The 19,225-nt window shown below is 50.8% G+C and overlaps 1 protein-coding gene and 1 long non-coding RNA gene across 3 annotated transcripts in view; both read right to left on the minus strand.

Annotated features, from left to right (window-relative positions):
• Positions 1-765: 765 nt before the first annotated feature.
• On the minus strand, positions 766-4,048 carry LOC111813669. The gene is made up of 2 exons (XR_002818862.1): positions 4,018-4,048; positions 766-3,967 (listed from the first exon to the last, which is right to left on the minus strand). It is a non-coding gene; the product is annotated as an uncharacterized LOC111813669 (long non-coding RNA).
• Positions 4,049-4,067: 19 nt separating this feature from the next.
• Atxn7 (ataxin 7) overlaps positions 4,068-19,225 on the minus strand; it is a 94,634-nt gene continuing 79,476 nt past the window's right edge. The window contains exons 6-12 of one of the 2 annotated variants that reach the window (XM_023705011.1): positions 18,583-18,665; positions 14,271-14,536; positions 12,663-12,861; positions 12,272-12,393; positions 7,153-8,116; positions 6,359-6,425; positions 4,068-4,579 (exon numbers count right to left, since the gene is read on the minus strand). In XM_023705011.1, coding sequence (XP_023560779.1) covers positions 4,479-4,579; positions 6,359-6,425; positions 7,153-8,116; positions 12,272-12,393; positions 12,663-12,861; positions 14,271-14,536; positions 18,583-18,665 — 1,802 coding nt within the window. In that variant the 3' untranslated portion in view covers positions 4,068-4,478. The remainder of the gene's footprint in view (positions 4,580-6,358; positions 6,426-7,152; positions 8,117-12,271; positions 12,394-12,662; positions 12,862-14,270; positions 14,537-18,582; positions 18,666-19,225) is intronic. The other variant, XM_023705013.1, reaches the window with a different exon arrangement.

Below are 19,225 nucleotides of genomic sequence, written 5' to 3' on the forward strand. Positions count from 1 at the left end.
GGGGCAGGCTACCTGCAGGGGAATGGAGATCACAAGGGTGCAAGGTGGCGTGGCCAGCTTCTCCTGGAAGGCGTGAGGCTCCCAGCGAGGGCGGACCCGCAGACCGTGTGCCTACTGCCTGAGGGGCAGCGCAGGGAGGACACTGCCCGCTCCCTCCCTCACACACAGTGGACGTTTCCTCCAGGGCACGAAGCAGTTGCTTCCTTATTTTAAGCAACAAAAAGATGCAGAATGATTTCTTTTCAAACGGCAAAACTCCCCAATTTCTAGATAGAAAGGTCACCTCCTACACGGAACACTAACACACGCCCACGTCGCCAGAAAGCCATGGGAGTATCTAGACTGGCTCCAGGTGAACAGCGCAGCCGGACCCCACTCGAACCCAGCCGCACCGCAAGTCTTCAGCCTGACCTGCCGCGAGGACCGAGGCAGGCGTGCTGCTCTCAGGGGTCAACTCGCGCCTCAGCCACAGCCCGCAGGCTGGGACATCAAGCCAGTGACACCGCTTCTTCGGCAGCCATTAGTTCATCCCAGGCCAGGCTTCGCATCCAGGAAGAGAAATGGCCTCAACACCGGGCACAGGAGCCCTGCGGGGCAGGCTGCGCGGGCGCCTGATGCCGCAGACGGCGAGGAGCCCGCCGGCACCACGGGGCAGCAGCGCTCTGCGCCGCAGCAGCCAGCCTGACCGACTGACAGGCCCTGGCTCTACTGCCCGCTTCGCAACATTTGTTCCACAAACTGATTTCTCATAAAGCAAAGCACAACTTTTTCTTATAAATAGTATAAATTATTTTATTTACAGAAACTTGTTACAAAACAAATAGACTATATATTTCTTCTCTTTTAAATATCCAAAGTAATTTTCTATCCCTTGACATTTGTTCATGTTCTATACAGCAGCCAACACAAGTCCAGCTGAGATGCTCTTGATTATGTGTACAAATTATCAAACTATTCACACATTTCAACACAGGAGATTGCTTTTAGAACCAAGCTCGGAAACAGCAAAACGCTTTCAAAGGCCCTGCATTCACACTGACAGGATGTAGTGTTCATCTAATGATCTGACAATGCAAAATGTTTTGCACAAAATGTAAAAGTTATTTTCTTCTAAACAATGAAACATTTAACAATTATTTTTCAAAGCCCACCCCACACCCCAGGACAGAATGAGACAGGAAGAAATTCCTTGGCAACAGAACTCTCTTGCAGGAAGACAGCTGCCTTTATAAGTTACATTTTTCAAATTATGCTTTTTTTTCAATGTTCTTAGAGGTACTTTGTATTATATTTTTGGAATACAAATATTTTAAATATTCTCTTTTAAATTCTATTTCATGAGTAACAGAACAGACACATGTATGCTGCTGGCTGGCGAGATCTGGGACCCAGGTGCCCCTGGCAAGCCGTCAGCAGCTAGGTGCTGTGGCCTGCAAGATCAGAGTTGCAAATACCTATAAATTACCAGCACTGGTGGTTTTCAACTTCTGCCCCCTAAAATTTTAGAAACAATATTTAGGTGGAAAAAGCAAACTCCAAAAGTTCAACGGAACATTCAAGTCTTTTTAAAGAGAATCTGTCTAAGCTTAAAACTAGGTTCAGGCACTTTCAGTTTTTTCTGTTAGTTTTAAATCGTATCACATACTTGTAACATACACGTGCTTGGAGTGCACACACAGGCACACACAGCACACACGCTCGCACGCACGCACAACACTAACAAAAGAAAGCAGTGTGTCACTTAAGTTACATGTAGTCTACTGGGAACTCAGGCAGCGAGGGAGACGCGATGCCCACTTCATCTGCGCAGATCCACTTCCGGGACGCAAAACGGGACAAACACGTTCACAGAGCAGAGGCATCCCTTAGACCGCAGAGGAGGCAGGTTCTAGAACTACTGGCTTGGCAGTGAACCACTTCAAATTATAAAAAGGTATTTACTTTTATTAATTAATAAATAAATACTAGATGATCTCAATTGTACCAAAACAGGATATCAGAAAAAAAGACCTGTGCAAAAATACATATTTAAATATGTACAATTCATTTTTAACAAAATATGTCTTCTGAAATAGGGATACTTCCATATTTATAATAGAACAAGAAATCCCAAAATAAAGATACAAAAGTAGGTTTTGTATAATTCTTTGTTCATCATCGCAGCACTTTTTTTTTTTTGTAGGTTAAGAAAATCGCAGAAGTTGTCATGAAACTCTATTGGAAAGAATATAAAAATTATCTTGGTTTTAAATTGATACCAAAGTCTGTCTAGAAACAACCCAACCACTGCAAATTTGGTTCTTGTAAGTTAATTTAATTCAAAAAAATACTTGTACTCCCGTGTTTTGAAATGGTCTTAATTGTTCATAATAAAAAGTTGTTGGAGAAAATAAAATATTTGAACAGTCTAAAATTTAATAGCACTGTTTAGAATAGGTCTGTTTGTGGCAGGCAGAATCCGAAATGGCTAATTTCCTAATCCCGACATTCTGTGGATTACCGGGAGACATAATGAAATTCAATTAAAACCACAGTCTAAGAAATCAAATGATCAACACTCGCTAGTCTATGTATCTACATTATCCTGAATCAGCTTGCTACCATGGATCCTATTCACATCTTTCGGAACAACATGATCTGTCTATAAACTCCATCCCTAAAAGCAACTTAGTTTATAGCCATCAAGTCCCCTTGGCTCTGAAAGCAAATGCTGCCCGTACCCATTGCACTGTCACCAAGGAATCGCCAAGTGCGCAGATTCCTGCTCCGGCTCCCCCGGAGGCACCAGCGTGCTCTCTCCTAACCACGCCAGGCTGGCCCATCCACGAGCTCTCAGAACTAGCTCTTGTACAGTAGCTCTTAGAAACATTTACTGATTGATTGCATAATAAGTGAACAAGATATTGTTCGCCCCTTCCTTTAAAAAAATCAGTATTTTACACCAATTTATAGCTAAAGTATCTGCATAAAGTCTTTGTTTTCTTACATAATAAGAATAATTCTGTAGCAATTCACATTATTAGGCTGGTAACCAAGAGTTTATTCATTCTACCTGTTGTTGACTCAAAATTCCCTGAAACTTAAGTTTGTAACCCAAGAAATGTAGGGAAAAAAGGCTGCCCTGGCCGGCTCTGTCCAGGACAGTGGTCAGAGCCTTGAAATCTCACCCTGTGTCAGCCACTCTCTGAGGAGGGTGAGGGTCTCAGCTGGGAGCTGAGGTGGTGGCGGCCCAGGTCAACCCCAGCCTTCCACGGCACCGTCCCGAGCTGTGCTGCTTTAACACAGTAAGCTTCCTTTTAGAGTGGGGACCACAGGAAATATCCTGGAGGCTCTGAGCCATCAGAAAGATGGCTGGCGTGGATTCCGCCCACACCTCAGGGCACCTCTCCACCCTTAGGATCCACTGCCGCCCGCCTGCACCCAGGTCTTCAGCAGCGGCTGAGAGCTGGCGGGGATACTACAGCACAGGGGTTCTGGAGGGAGGGACTGTACTTACTCCCAGGGCTGTCTCCAAAGGGCAAAGGGGCCAACGCCTAGGACATACTTAGTATATCCTAGTAATTTCACTTTAAAAAGGCAATTCTTTAAAAAAGAGTGGGTAGGACAGTCGACCCAATGTGACATACTGTTTAACATGAAAACCTAAACGATAAGAATGTTCCATCTCTTTGGAAATCTTGGAAGAAGCCCGCCATTGTGATTTTAGCCTTCTCATTCTGGCCCTCCTCAATTTGGCTTTCTATTATCAAAACTAGTCTGCATTATCTTTCTTGTCTTGAATCACACAGAACTGCTTCTGTGCCAGGAAAATCTGGCCTCCATCTGCTATGGTTTACACTTGCTTCTGCGCGTCAGTGGCTTCAGAGCAGTTTGGAAGTCAAAACTTCTGGCAGCTTCTTACTCCAAATTATTTTCAAAACACTGGGTGATTTTTGTCCCAACATCTTGCATCAATGTCCATACTGTACTTCTGATTTTTGTGGGGGTTTTGGGGGCGGGGAGTATTGGGAATTGAACTCAGGCCCTTACACCTGCCAGCCAAGCGCTGTGCGCGGAGCTAGCTCCCCAGCCCCCGTGAGTCGCTGGGGCTTGCTCAGGACGCAGCGTCCCCTCCTCTGGAAAGGCCCCGGGCTCCAGGGCTAAGGTGCCTACCTGCTGCAGCGTGGCCTAGAGCAGACAGTGTGCAAGTAATGGGCAGGACGGGGGAAGGGAACACCTACAGTCAAGTTCTTGCCCAGCCCATCAACCTGAAGAGTGGCTCCATGATATACTACAGCTAACCCACAACAACAGCAACTTCTCACAGACTGGTAGCAAGCAGTCCAGATCGCCCTAACACTGATGCAGGCGGTCTGGCCGCTGCCCTGCCCTGCGTCCTTCAGGAGTACTCACTGCTCCGGACACAGCCCCGGGAGCTCCTCAGGCACGGCTGCCTAGCAGGTGCCCTCAAGGCCAAGGACGCCTCGAAGACTCAGGCGTCAGGGAGTCCAGCGTGCCGAGGGCAGGCGCAGCACGTCTGTGACAGGGTCCGGCTCGCTCCTCCCCACGCTGTTCTCGGCGGTCAGGGGCGCGCCTTTGGCTTTCAAAAGAGAGGGGGTGGGGAAACAACAGAGTAAGCAAGCGGCTGTGTGCAGCCCTGACACACAGAGCACCCCACTACAGAGCTGGACCTCAGCTTTCCACGCCTTCGCTGCCCCGGAGGCAATTCTCTCAAGACTTATTTTCAGAAAACCAATTAGAAGAGAAGTGGGCCTGGTTCTCTAACTTGGGGAAGGACTCGTTCGCCTTTTGGTTTGGTTTGTGAGTCCGTGTCCTTGAAGGTTTCCAGGTGGTTGAGTGAGAAGAAAACAAAGTTCCTGGGGCTCGCAGACACAGGTGCGCCTGCACACACCCCAGCAAGCCATGGGGCTCCGGGAGGACCTGGGCTTGGCTGCCGCTGCCGCCGCCATCTGCACTAGCACCGTGGCGGTGCTGGGGGAGCCTGCCCAGCCCCACCCCTCAGCTTCCCAGAATGCCCCACTTCTACCAGCTCGGTCAGCTCTGCCAGGAACAACAGGTTACATTTCTACTTTTTTTTTTTTTTTTGCGGAATCGGGGATTGAACTCAGGCCCTTGCGCTTGCCAGGCAAGCACTTATTCTACTGAGCCATCTCCCCAGCCCCATACATTTCTATTTTCCACAAACAGCATTCTTTACAGTTGGAGCCATATGGGAGCCATGACTCCTTCCAAGACTCTCGTGGACCTCACAGGCTCCTTTCTACAGATGTGTAAACTTGGGAATAAAACACCTCAGGCTCACTCAGCCTCTCAGCTCTAGCCATGGCCCCCTAGGATGCGTGCAGCACCATCACCAGTACTCTGGTATGGACCAGCAAGCCGTCTCAAACATGAACTGAAGCTGCACCCCACCTAACAAGATCCCCAAGTCAGACAATGTGGGCCCTTCCAGGGGGTACTGGCCCTCCCAGATGGTCAAAGTGCAAGGGCACACTGGCAGGTGACGAGCCTGAACCTGGCCAGGAGCTACACAGACTGCACATTATCACGTGCACACTTCTAAGTGGGGCCAGATTTCACACGCGAGTTCAGACCTGCAGTCTTTCTTTAAAACTGCTAAGGAAAGCATCCAGGGGCACAGGCTTCCTGCCCACGGGACCCGGCCCCTCCAGCAGCACTGCCGCCTCTCTCCGCTGGCCCTGCCCCTGCTGCTTCCTCAGCTACCCTCGTTGTGCCTGAAGACGTGGTGCGTATGCAGCGACACAAACATGGCACAGGCGTTAAACCCCCGCAGGGGCCAGGGGCACCAGGGGGCAAAAACTTCCAAGGGTGGGTACCGGGCTGCTGCTGCCATGTCATGAACTATCAGCGACGGCGAAGCTTTCCATAACACACGCAGCCTCCTGTGCACACGTGCCGTGAGCCTGCCACTGTCAAGCCCTACTAACTGTAGCACACGGGCACAGGAAGTGCCCGGCTCGAGCAGAGGATCCCTTCCAGGACAGCTGCTGATGCTGGTAGGTGCAAATGGGAGCAGATAAAGCAGGACTTCCACAGCCCGCTGTGACAGTTCCCAGCTTGGGGGTCTGTAACAAGGACTCAGTGTACAGCACAATTCTCATTTTCTCAAGAACCTTGCTTTAAAACACCAAACAACACCTTAATAGCCCATAATCTAGGCAGCTACTTAAGTTATTTTCCCCACACCTTTGACACACTGTGAATTCATACGAATACTGGAGGGAAATTACACGACAGAAAGGGACTTATGGGTTCTTCCTAAAACATTCCCAGTGCGGCATTTGAGACAAGCACTGAAGATAAGGAAAGGAAAAGAAGATGCAGAAGAGAGCCTCACATTTTATGTCAGGGCTCTGGGGTGCTGCTGCTGCAATTTCTGTTCGGAAGCAAGGTGAGGAGACATCCTGAAGGATGAAATAACAAGAGCAGAGATGAGCTGCAGTTAGAGCAAAGGGAGCTGAAGAGACAGCTGCAGGAGGGGACAGGCAGGGGAGCGGGCGACGGGAAGACCAGGGAGAGACAAGGAGAGAGCGTGAGAGGGAGTCGCGGTCACCCTGCACCCAGAACCCACTCGGGCGCTGCCCACCACGGGACTGCTAGTGCTCTGTCAGCTACTAATGTGGTGGGACTTTTCAGTCTTCAGGTATGCCCACACTAAGCACTGTCTTGTTACCACCCCTGAAAACAGGGAGAAGATACAAGGTGACAGTTAACCAGAATATCTGAAATTGCTACCAGTGAAAAACATGACAAGCTTTCTTTTTAAGTCTCAACTCATCTTTTTCTAGGTCCCTTGTTTTCAGCCTCGCTGTCTCTCCAGAGGAACCTCTGTCTGCAGGGCCACTCTAGGAAGTGCCACCTCCAGTGCAGGTCCTGCTGTCATGCTGAGGGCTTATTTGCCCTCAGCCTTGTTTGCTAAGGGCACCAGTCTGACTTCCTTTCCCAGGAGCATCTCTGAAAGGCACCAGGAATTCGGCAGCACAGCCCTGTTGGGCCCTCACATATCACAGACTTTTCCCCTTTTCAGAAGACACCATGAAGTGGCTGGCTGTTTACAGCCAATCAGGTTTACGAGCTGGCTACAGATGCAGGGGGAGGCCATGGCACCAGGGGCTCCAGGCCACTTCCTACCTGGTGAAGGAGGGGACTGCTTGTCAGGCCTTGTGCCCCAGGGATGGTGCCTGTGTGTTTCATGTGGACGTTGTTCATGGGTGGCAATTTGGCAACTTTCGTGGGTTTGCTACTGCTGTTGTTGACACTGCTTGAGCCCGGGGTACACTTTCTCTTCTTTCCTATGAGCTTGTCCAGAGGAGTGTGTGAGTGGGAGAAACTGCCATGGGAGTTGACAGGCAGCTCACTGGCCTGGTGCACAAACGGGCCAAGGGAGAGTGTAGAGTCACTGCTGTTCACCATGACACTCATGCGCTTGATGGACTCCGCGGGGCTCCCGCCAGGAGGGCCCCTCCCCAGCTGCTCGTGCCGGAGGCTCCCCGAGTACGCGCGGTTGGTCACACAGTTGAGGCCCATGCCGTGGGAGGATGTCACTGTGGGCAAGGGGGGCGGCCCAGAGTGAGCCACACAGTGTTTCCTAAAGGACTCCGTGGAATGAGAAGAAGAGGAAGAATGAACCAGCAGCGGGGAGCTGCTTTTGCGTTTCTTTCCTGAGCCACCACTGTTACCGCTGCTGGCGTTGTGACAGTTAGTGCTGTCGCCAGAAGACTCCTTGGGCCTCAAAGACTTGCTGGATTTCAACTTCTGAGGTTTCCTCGCCAGGGGTGAGGAGGGGACTGAAGAGAGACTGGAGGGTGTGGACGGGGATGGGGATGGGGATGAGGAGGACACCTGTCGGGACTGCAGGCCGCACGCAGGGTCCACTGCCCCCGAGGCGGCCGGCTGTGCGTTCAGCGTGGTTCCGTGAGCTGGTACCGATTTGCTGTTTGGGGAGATGCAGGGTGATGTGAGCAGAACTGGGGGTGTGGAGACAGTGGCTGCCGGGAGATAGCCAACCCCACACTGCGACGTCAGCACAGAGTTTGTCCGGTGAGGAACACGTGTGGAGATGGGCGAGGTGGTGATGGGCGCCGGTGGAATTTTCCTGAAAGGAGAAGGGAGTGAGGATGAGAGGCACTGGGGGCAACAAGGACACCCATGGAGCCCTCTGCACTAAGCTCTGGGCCCAGGCAGTGCTGCCGCTTGTCCTCTCACTAACTCTGGGACTGGTCGGCAGCTCTTTCACGCCGACTTCCACCCAGGTAGGGCCACGGCTTGTGCTGTGTTCCCAGGGACCTCTGCTTGGACCACTCCTGCCCCAACCGTGCCCCAGCTGTGGGCTCAGTGTGGCACCTCCTCCCTGGGGAGATCCCTCGACCATGCCGGCTTGCTGAGTGACTCCCAAGACTCATGCTGTCACATTCCTAGACTGCTCAAGACAGGACCTGTGCCACAGACTCCTCTAAAGACAAGAGTAAACCACAGCCCACGTTCCGCGGCAGCCCTGAGCTGAGAACGCCAGTGCACTCCGGCACGCCCATAAATGCTGAGGGCCAAGAAGTGGGGCTGCTTACCAGCAGCTGGGGGCTCGCACCCCACACAAGCCAAGGAGGCAGCCAGGGGTGGGCCCTGTAGTCCCAGGTCACGGGGAGGGTCACTTACGCCCTGGAGTTTGCCACTAGCCTAGACAACAGCCTCAAATGCCTGTCTTAAAAAAAAAAAAACCAACCAGAAACTGAAAACCACCAACCCCTCCACCAAAAACCCCACAAACACAAACAAACAAACAAACAAACAAACAAAAACCGCCAAAAACCAAAAGCTAACTCACCCTAACAGAACAAACGCCAAAGTGAGATACAGAGCAGGAAGGAGGGTCCGACCGGAAGGCAAGTGCCGAGACTGCCACACCTCCAGTTCCTAGGCAGTCCAAGCCGAAACTCTCTCTCCCTGCCATGCTCTATCTCCTCCACTTTCCGGGGGACAGGGCTGGCTAGTGTCTGCCTAGCACTTTCCAGAAGCCATGAAGAAAAAGCAGTATGCAGTTAACAGGAAGTAAGAACTGTGAGCACCTGCAGCTGCCTCAGAACTCCGTTCTAAGGACGGAGCACAGCTCAGGCCGTAACTCAGGTCGGAACCGCTGCACAGGACACATGCCCCAGCCCTTCCGCTGTACGCACAAGGATGACACAGGAGTCACAGGGAGTGGCTCCAACATGCAGCCAATCGCCACGCTGGGCCCTGCGCCACACAGGCACTACAAGGAGACCTCTCAGAGACTTGGGGCCCAGGGCCTCAACCTGCACACTAAGCCCCCCGGCAGCGAGGGGTCCCAACATCACTGCTCACGGCACAGTGGCTCCCGGTGGCCCTAGGTCATTCATAAAATAAGGCCCGAGGACCAGAGTTTCTGCAACCCAACCTGAGGAAGAGAAATAGTCTGTGGATCTCCCAGAATAACAAATACTGGCTCTTTTTCACAAAGCTCTTTTAGAATAATTCCATATATATATATTTTAGGGAAGGGTCTACAAGGTGTTCAGGGTCTTCAGACTCAAAGTGATCTGTTTACAGCCTCTCAAGAGCTGGGATTACAGGTGTGTGCTACCACGCCCAGTCTCAATTGCTGTCTGGGGGGGGGTATGCCCGGGGGCGGGGCCAGCACAGCAGGCCCGGGGATTGAACCTCTGCCCCCTGCCCCTGGTTGCAGGCGCTTTAATCCACTGAGCTGTTTGGCCAGCCCTCTTTCAGAATAATTCATGATCTTTTGACAGGTACAGAGTAAGCAAGCTAAGAGTCACACACTGACCGTGTCTGCACTGGTAACTTGCAGTACACATACACGATAAGCTACTAAAAACAGCCCTGTCTTCAGGGAATAGGTAGCAGGCAGGAGGGGTAGAGGACATGGGGACCGAGGCTTTTCACCTTTATGCCTTTTTAATAATCAATTTTTATTTTTCAACCAAGTGAACATTTTAACAAATTGAATAGTTAAAATACAAACAAGCAAGAATCCTCAGTGCCCATCCCCGATCCCCATGGGTGTGGGGTAGTGGTCCCAGATCTTAAGGAAGGTAAGCAGCCCCTAAAATGACAGGTGCCCAGAAGGGCCTCTGGGGTCATGGCCACATCCCCAAAGACATACAGGTCAAAAACGAAGAGGACTTCACGTCCGACCACGGCCTCTCACAGCCCACTTACGGTGAGAGGTCAGGCAGGACGCCACGCAAACACCGTTCCTGGCCAGGGCTTGCGTCAGGCAGAAGCTGTGACCCGTGCTGCTGTTTCTGCGGGGCCTCAAAGCTGGCACACAAGCAGGGCTCTCAGCATGCTGAGAAGCTCCAGGCCACCCACAGCAAATCCGAGGGGTGGGTGGGGCTGCTGCGTACCACCAGTGCACCCCATGGAGGCGCTGCACGGCTGCTGGCCTGGGGCCCTGCTCCACCTTCCCAGGTGTCAGCTCAGCGCTCAGTGACACCCACCTATCACTGTTGTGCTGACCTCAGAGCACAGGTCCAGCGGGGTGTGCAGACACATGCCTGCTATCCCAGCACTCTGACATGCTAAGTAAGACCAGAGGGTTGCAAGTTTGAGCCCAGGCTGGATGTGCGTGAGTGTCCCACCTGCCAGCAGGTTTAGTAACTAATGTTTTTTTCTAATAAAAAGCTACTCAGTAGACAGTCATGCATGTGTCACTGGTGGGTCAAACCAGCAGGAATGTGTTTAAACAAGGGTAGAAATGTAGCTCAGTGAAAAGCCCCCACGTTCATAAAATCAAAACAAAAGACATAAAATCAAAACAAAACAAAACAATGCAACAGAACGGAGACCCCAGCCTGAGGTGGTGGCACATCTCTGTAAACCTCGAGAGACTGAGGTAGGACTAGACTAATAGGGAGACCCTGTCTCCAAAAAGTCAAACTCACTAACCAGAAAATAGAAACCGGAACAACCAGAAGGTCCGCTGGTAGGAAGGAAGTGCCTGCCCTGTCTCCCTGCAGCAGTAGGAAGGCGGCCTCTAACAGACACAGCACAGCGGGGAGCCCAAGTCTGTACCCCCACAGCCCCTCACTGGGGGCCCAGACCGGCCAGGAGAGCACCTCCAAGACCTCTCTGGCAGCCAGGATTCTGAAACGCTCCTCAGGAAGAAGGTGGCCCCTCAGCAGATGGGGAACGCAGAAGCAGAGGAACGCGGCTGTGGCGCTGCGGCGCTGCCCTCCTGCATGGAGCCGGGTCTCTGGACCTCAGGCCACTCAAGGTAAGTCCGCAAGGCCCTAGGGGCAAATCTGAGGCCAGCAATGCAGCCCTGTGCACAAGTAACACTCAGGGTTCCTCCCGGCAGGATTCACCCAGCCCAGTCCTCCAAAGTGCTTCATGACAGTGTTTCCCAGGTCCAAAAGGGTTGGAGGTGCTCTGCCTGCTTCTGGGAGCTCCTGCTTTGAGTGACGCAGCACAGGGCCCAGCCGGCTCAAGGCTTGCAGAACGGAAAGCAGGGCTCTCTGAACAGGCTGACCTCTGTGCTTTTGGCCCTGGGCCTCTTCCTCTCATCCAAGTGCCTTGAGAAAGGCCAGCACAATGAGGATGGAGTCTGCAGTGACACTCCTGCCACTGCTAGTACAAGCTGTCACGCAGGCATCTTCAATCGCCAGTGAGGGCCCAGACCGTTCAGTAGCCTTCACGCCCACCGCAGCGGTGGCGGCCACACTGTGCTCATGCTCAACCCGGTCTCCATGCGTCTGGCACCCTGGGCTCACGCTGAGCTCGTGCTCAGCCTCGTTCCTCAGCTCCCGGGCCTCCTCCCAACGCAGGCCTTCCTGGGAGCCCCTGACTGGCTCTTCCCCACTGCAGACCTTCACTTGAAACAAATGGCCTCCAGGTCCAAAACCTGGCCTCTCACCCACCTGACACATGACCTTGTACCTCAGTTTTGTTATCCAAAACACTCATCACAGTGACTGCAGATAACTGTGAAAGGTAAGTACGTCCCACAAGTTCCCGGCACCCAAAGCTCTCGGGTTAGCAGCTGTCACTTGTCCAGCAGCTCACTGACTGACACGCTGATCACAGCTCTCTATGTCTGGCTGACTGGTTTCCATTTCCCCTCGGTCCCAGCTAGGTCACCTGTGTGGCAGTCCTCCTGCCTTGAGCCCTAGCCCGCAGAACAGCAGGCAGCCATGTGCGTGTGCTTGGGTGTGAGGGGCAGCCACTCTCCTCAGGGGCCGTGCAGGCCACCCAGCCCTACACCGCGGGTACTCACTTCCATAGCTGCGCATTCAGGTGCTTCTCCACCATGAGGCTGACGGCACAGCGCAGTCGGTTCCACCTGGAGTCAAACACGTAATAGCCTCTGCCAATTTGCCGGCTCCCGAATGTGCAAAACTGCAAGACAGAACACGGGCATGTGCTGCCGCCTCGGACATCCCCGCACACTGGCTGGAGCAGAGCTAGCAGGAAGCCAGAGCCGTCTGAGTACTGAGGCTGCAGAGCATGCGAGTGACAAGGCCCGAGTTTCATGGAAGACAGGAACAGCACAAGCTGTCCCCACAGAGTGTGCTGCAGCCTCTGGGCTGTGCACAGGCCTGGCACGCCCCTGCAGGGCCCATCCACACTGTGGGGGAGGGTCGGCATGGGGTGGACATGGCACTTACAGACGCTGGCTGAGGGTGGCGACCTGAATAATGGCAGTCCAGTTTTTCAACAGACTCTTCCTTGTCATCGCCTTCACCCTCCTCGCTGGATAACCGAGAAGCTGGCTCAGAGGCAGGCAGGGGAGGGTGTGGAGACTCAAAGGCTGGTGGAGGGTCAACGGGGACACTCCCACCTTGCTGAGCAGGGCAGCCTGGAGGCCTTGGTGAGCAGAAAGTGGGCATGGGTCAGATCATGCACCCGCCAGTCAGCCGCCTTAACTCACTCAGATGCAACCTGGGGGTCTGGCTTCCACCACTAGCCTCAGGGCCACAAACTCCCCTTGGGGCTGGGGACAGAGAATCTACTCTCCTGATGCAGTGGTCAGTCAGGATCACTTGGGGTATGCCAGACATACCCAAAGACAACTTTATACCAGTCGTCCTTTCCAACGCCAACTGGTAACTCAGGTTCCCCCCAATTCCTCCCAAAGAGGGGGACATGTGTGCAGGGTATAACAGGATTATTTCTTGAGCTCTCTTCAGATTTCCACTAAATTTGATTTACCAGGGCAGTAAGTAAAACAACTGAGAAGGGCTGGAGGTGGTGAAGGAATGAGGCAGCTATCACTTATGTGGCCGCCTGGAGCCTGTCGTTCAGGACAGTGGCATCTTCCTTCTGCAACTATGATGGCATCGTAGTTCTGGAATTAAGCTTCTTACAGATGGAGAAACTGATGAGAAGATGGCCACAGAAAGGACTTACTAAGGCACCTGTGGCTGGGGCCTGACACGTGGGGACAGCCAGCTCCTCCGCCCGTCTCCAGGGTGCTACTCAGGCTGCAGCTGCAAAGCACACATGGCGCTGCCATGGGGAACTGAGTCGGGCTGCCACTGGGAAGATCTCCACCCTGAGGCAGCTACTTCAGGGCAAGGCACAGGTGACAGAAACCAAAAGCAGAAGCCACTCCCAGGCAAGCACCAGAGGCCCTAGTGCCCACAGCTCAGCAACAGCCTGAGACGCCTCACTCTTGAGGCCTTCCCCTCCCGCTGGAAACTGGACTTCAGTTCCTGTACGGAGACACTCTCAGCACGCTGTGCCTGAGGCATCCATGGGACAAACTGTCCTCTGAATACCCCGACTCACAGCTTCCCATGCTGCTGCAATGCCCTGAACCCAGTCCCAGGTAAATGACTGAAAACCACGCCGACACACCGATGCTGCTAGGAGCTCGGGCTGCACACCTGTCCCTAGCACGAATTGCCATGGCCACACTTCACAAGGAGCAGCGGGTGAACAAATGAACTGCTACCCAAGTCTAGTAAAATGTTCCCCTCTGCGACATGCGGCAGGTCCCGGCTGCAGCCCTGCATGTTAAAAGACGCCTGACACTAAGCAGAGGTAGTGCAGAAATCTTATCTTCACGGTGCTACCTGGATTTGTATCCCAGGGCAGCCCTGGCTGACACTTACTGGGGACCCCAACAGTGTTTTGTTCTCATAGTAAAAGCCAATTAACCCACAGCATCTTCACAGTGAACACGGTGAGATACACTTCCTTGCGTGGTTGTAGGTCTGACACTGTCTACAAGCCTGGTCTCCAACAGAGGGGTAGGGCAGAGGCGTGCTTACCTTGGAAGACTGGGGGTGTGAGGTTTCGGTTTACTAACTACGAAAGGCTTTGATTCCGAAGGAGCCACTCCGTGCGAGGACTGGTGCGGCTCCTGGGGCGTGCGGGGAGGGGTGGGGTGCGGGTCCCTGAGCGGCTGCAGTGGTTGCTGAGAGTCCAGATGGCGGATCGATTCCTTTTCCCTGGTTTTGTTTTTGTGCTCGGCTAATAACACATCAAATCGTTTTCTTCTACCCTGAACAGCCCTCCGCTGGGTTAAGGAATGTGTCTATAGAACAAAGAAATACAGAAACAGGAATCTCAGGAATAATCTCCATTATACATCCTAAGATAAACTCTCCATTAAAAAAAAACAAAAAAACCAAGCCATTACAATACTGATTGACATGGGATAAACAGCAAGGCCTAAGAGCTTGAGCAGGGCTGGAGAGTAGCTCAGCAGTCTAGGTGACTGCCTGGCAAGCACAAGGCAGCTAGGTGGCAGTCAGACCCAGTCCAATTATCAGTACCATATGCTGTGCTTACCCCACCCTGCCCCAGGCCCACTAAGTTGTAACCGAAACTGGGTATGCTGGCGCAGGCCTGTAATCTCAGCACTGGGGAGGCTGAAACAGGAGGATCACTATGAGTCTGAGCTGTGTACTGAAACCCTGTACCAAATACATGAATTAAAAATAAATAAAAAACCCAAATTTAAAAAAATAACAGCTTGACAGCCTCTCCTCAGCTCATCCACAAGCACATATTTTGACTAACTGCAGGAGGAGCCAGGGTGTTCGTTCCAGAAGAGAAATGCTGCTTTTCCACCTGCTCTGTGACTCAGAGGTAAGTCACAGGTAACAGGTACTCATGTTTTATACTGTAAAAGCAGCTTGTTCAATGATGGTTTCACCAGCTCCACTAAAATCATTTAAAATGCTGAATGCTAATTTGAAGAGAAGAAACAATTATCTCTCACAATACATATTAGAAAGTGTTCCTTTAAATAACCATCAGAGAAAAAAAAAAAAAAGCTAAACAGCTGTTTCCCTCTATTCCAGTGAAAACGCTGTAGAAAGAGAAAATGGTCCAAAGTATTCTGGCATCACAGACTGCTCCTGACAAAGGCTGACTTTCAGGAAGCTGAAAAGATGGGGCACAGAAGAGGGGAGCAACAGACAGGAACGGGGTCAAGCAGCAGGAATTGGGCAGAGGAGTGTCACACCCTCCCAGGGAAATTGGGACTCTGGACACTCCCAGCTCCAGAGTGGTTAGGTGGGGGCATGCAGAGAGAGAGAAAGACAACATGGCCCTGCTGGCTTTAAGAAGGCCACCAGTACAACCTGGGGTTGACCTACACCTCATGGGGAAATGTCTGTGTGCCAAATCACTGGTGCTGTACAACGCCAAGGCACTTGAAGTCTAACACTCCTAGCAGCAGAACGCAAAAGCAAGATGTGTCACGAGTCAGGTGAAATCTTGGTGGCAGTCAGGCCCAGTCACTGTGGCATGATTCTGCAGGTCCAGTCCGCCTGGCTACTCCACTTGGGGCTCGGATCTGAGTCTGTCAAGGGCGCTAACCCTCAGGAGCAGACGTGCACACACTACCTTCAGCGCTCCCATCCCATATTCATAGACGTGAGGGAGTTCAGCCACACTCACCTTTCTTTATGTTACAAAATACCAAACTTAACACTGCAGGTGAATTTGCATCCAACAGATGCGCTGCTCTGCAGGTTTGCAGTGCATGACTGCTGCACATATGAGAGGCTTAGGGGAATCGCTCTCAGACTTCCAGTACTGTACCTCCCAGTGCAAGAGGACGTGCCGGCTAAAATACTTTTACCACAGTAACGTTTTAAAAAGTACAAAGCCTTTGAGTCACTGCGGTGCTTTGCAGGTAACATGAAAGAGCATCTCGGGATGAAGAACCCATCCCTCATTGCCCTCCCCATCACTGAACTATCACTTCCAGAGAACCGAGAGTGCAGACTTGGAAATGGAACACGACAGAGAAGCGCTGCACCCCCAGGCTGGCTGGATCACACAAAGCTCAGAGCTCCCTGGCTGTTCTCCAACGACAAGAGCAACGATGACCCTCTCCTGTGTGCACTATTAGTAACTCAGGAAAAGAAAAAAACAACTCACTGGTGGCTGTAGTTTTTAATCTAGAAATTACGGTCAGACTTGGGGTGGGGAAGCTCATCGACACCAAATGGAAAGCAAACGGCACAACGCGTACCTGAGTGGGCTTGCCCTAATATTTAAGCATCTATGATAATTCTTATTTATTTTGCTTTTGTTTTTTAAGACAGGGTGTCACTACACAGTTCAGGCTGGCCTTCCCCTCGAAACAGTCCTCCTGCCTCAGTCTCCTAAGTGCTGGGATTATACATGTGCTACCATGCTGGGCCAAAAATCAGATGTTCTGAACCCCTGAAAGGTTCAGAACCAATCCATGTTTGAGGACAAAACCTAGCCACTTAAAGTATATCAGAAATTTAAACTGAAATTAATAACCACCTAAAAATAAAATTTAGAAAAATTATTAATTTTCAGAAAACACTTCTGTAATTCTTTCTCCTGGAAAAAGACTTAAAAGTACATACTTAAAAGCACAGTAAGTTTGCGAATTGTGGACACTTTACTTCAAATTTCCACAGGTGTATTGTGCAAGACTTGCTTAGTTTATGAGCAAACGTGACTTGTGGACGAGGCTCCCAGAACAGAACTCGCTTTTAAGTTGGGGACTTACTGTGGTGATTCTCAAATTCTACAAACCCTTCTGGGGGGACCCGGAGCCACCTAGAGAAGCGCACAGAAATACAGACTCAACAGCTCTTCCTGAGGGCAGGCGCAGTGCCTCCATGTATCAGCAGGGTGACATTTTATAGGAAAGAAGAGATGACTTCAAAGCAGGAAGGTGGCCCATTACTTTTTCCTTATATGCATAAATTAGATTGCACTTTCTCTAGTATTCTTTCAAAACCTATGAAGTAAAGCAATCTTAAAAGTCTAGGTTTTATAAAACATAATAATATATTTTAATTTAGCTTTTGTAAGAAACTAGATAAAACTAGACAGAGTATTACAAACTACAAACTAATTACTTAAAACAACTGACACAGTATGACTCAAGACATGGATCAGATTCCATGTTAACAGATTCATAAACGGTGGTTCTTCAATTTTTTTTTTTTTTTAATGTATTTGGTACAGGACCTATAGGGTCTACAGGGTCTAACTACACAGAATGGTCTCGTAGTGATCTTCCTGTTTTCAGCTTCCCATGCGCTTCGATTACAGGTGTGCACCACCACGCCCAGTCTCAATTTTGTCTCAGCGCGCCCCAGGGGCCTGGCTGGCATGGCACACCAGGGATCGAACCCGGGCCGCAATGCTCTGCCTACGCAGGCGCTTTAGTCTGCTGAGCTATCTGGCCAGCCCAGTGCTTAAGAACATTTTATAAATATTCAGATATTCACAGAAGACATTTCTGGACTTGAAGTCAGGGCAACTAAAACCACACAAAGTAGCCACCCATTAAATTTCTATGTGGAAAGATTAAGTCTTAGAAAATAACAGACTGATCAAGAAAGAACACAATTAGGACTGGTCAGATAGCTCAATGTACTAAAGCGCCTGCTTAGGCAGAGCTCAGAGGCAGGGGTTCCGTCCCCGGCATGCCCTGCTATGCTCGCTTCCTGGGCTTGCTGAGACAGTGAATGAGACTGGGTGTGTGGCGTGCAGCTATAATCCCAGCGCTTGGGAGGCTGAAAACAGGAGGATCACTATGAGTCTGATCTACATAGTGAGACCCCGAACACCCTGTAGACCCTGTACCAAATACATTTTTTTTTTTTTTTTTGAACCAGGGGTTGAACTCAGGCCCTTGCACCCAAATACATTTTTAAAAAAAGAAAATACGGGGAGATGGCTCAGTGGAATAAGCGCTTCCCTGGCAAGTGCAAGGGCCTGAATTCAATCCCCAGTTCCACCCCTCCCCCCCAAAAAAGAAAGAAAACAACTGTCCGGGAGTATATAAAACTTACTAAAAACAACCTCTTTCAAAACTACAATGTGTGGGCTGGGGATACAGCTCAGTGGCCCAGCACTGAGGTCTGGAGTTCGACTTCTGGTACCAAAAAACAAAAAGGGGGAGGTACAACTTGTAATACCACTTCACATTTTTTTCATTTGAGCTTTTCTTTGGAACTTTCCCACCCTTATGCAGCGCAGGACAATGCACGACGCGCAGGGACCACGGCAGCCATCAGCACAGTGTTGCTGGGGGGTACGCTCCCCAAGGGCGCCCTGGCTCAGCTGCTGACCCACCTTGCATGTTAGAGACCGGGTGCAGGGCTTCTTGGTGTCAAGATCTATGACCCCGCAGTGGATGTCAGGATCAAACTCTCTCTCTGTAAGAAGCACACAGACATTACAAGTGGTTTGCCAAATGCTCCATCTATTTTGTGAATAAGAAAACAGGAGAAATAAACAAAACCTGTCACATCAATTCGTAGCATCCACACATGAAAGAAAAAGAAAACATGGTAATACACAATGGATTGCTACTCTGCCACACAGAATAAACTTGAATCATTTGTAGGAAAATGGATGCACTTTTGGCCCATAATCTTACATGAAATAAATCAACACACAAAGTTAAATACCACAGCTTACATGAGAAACCAAAAATATAAATAAAGAGAAAAATAAAAGTTGATACGAAATAAGGAGACAGATCTTTTGGATACGGGGGTCAAGAGATGAAATGGAGGAAGGGGTGGGAAAGGGGATAAAGCAGAGCTGAGATATGTCGTGTACATGTACAGATCCTCCTGATGAATATGCTCATTACCTACTGCAAACGTGTATTAATAAAAACTGAAAATAAAGCTGTATGAACACTGGAAGGAAGCAGCAACGTCACTTTGACCACGACTGCCTGAAGATGACAGAAGTGTCACTACCGAAT

This window comes from Octodon degus, unplaced genomic scaffold (assembly GCF_000260255.1).
Source record: "Octodon degus isolate 3935 unplaced genomic scaffold, OctDeg1.0 scaffold00210, whole genome shotgun sequence".
Lineage (NCBI taxonomy): Eukaryota > Metazoa > Chordata > Mammalia > Rodentia > Octodontidae > Octodon > Octodon degus.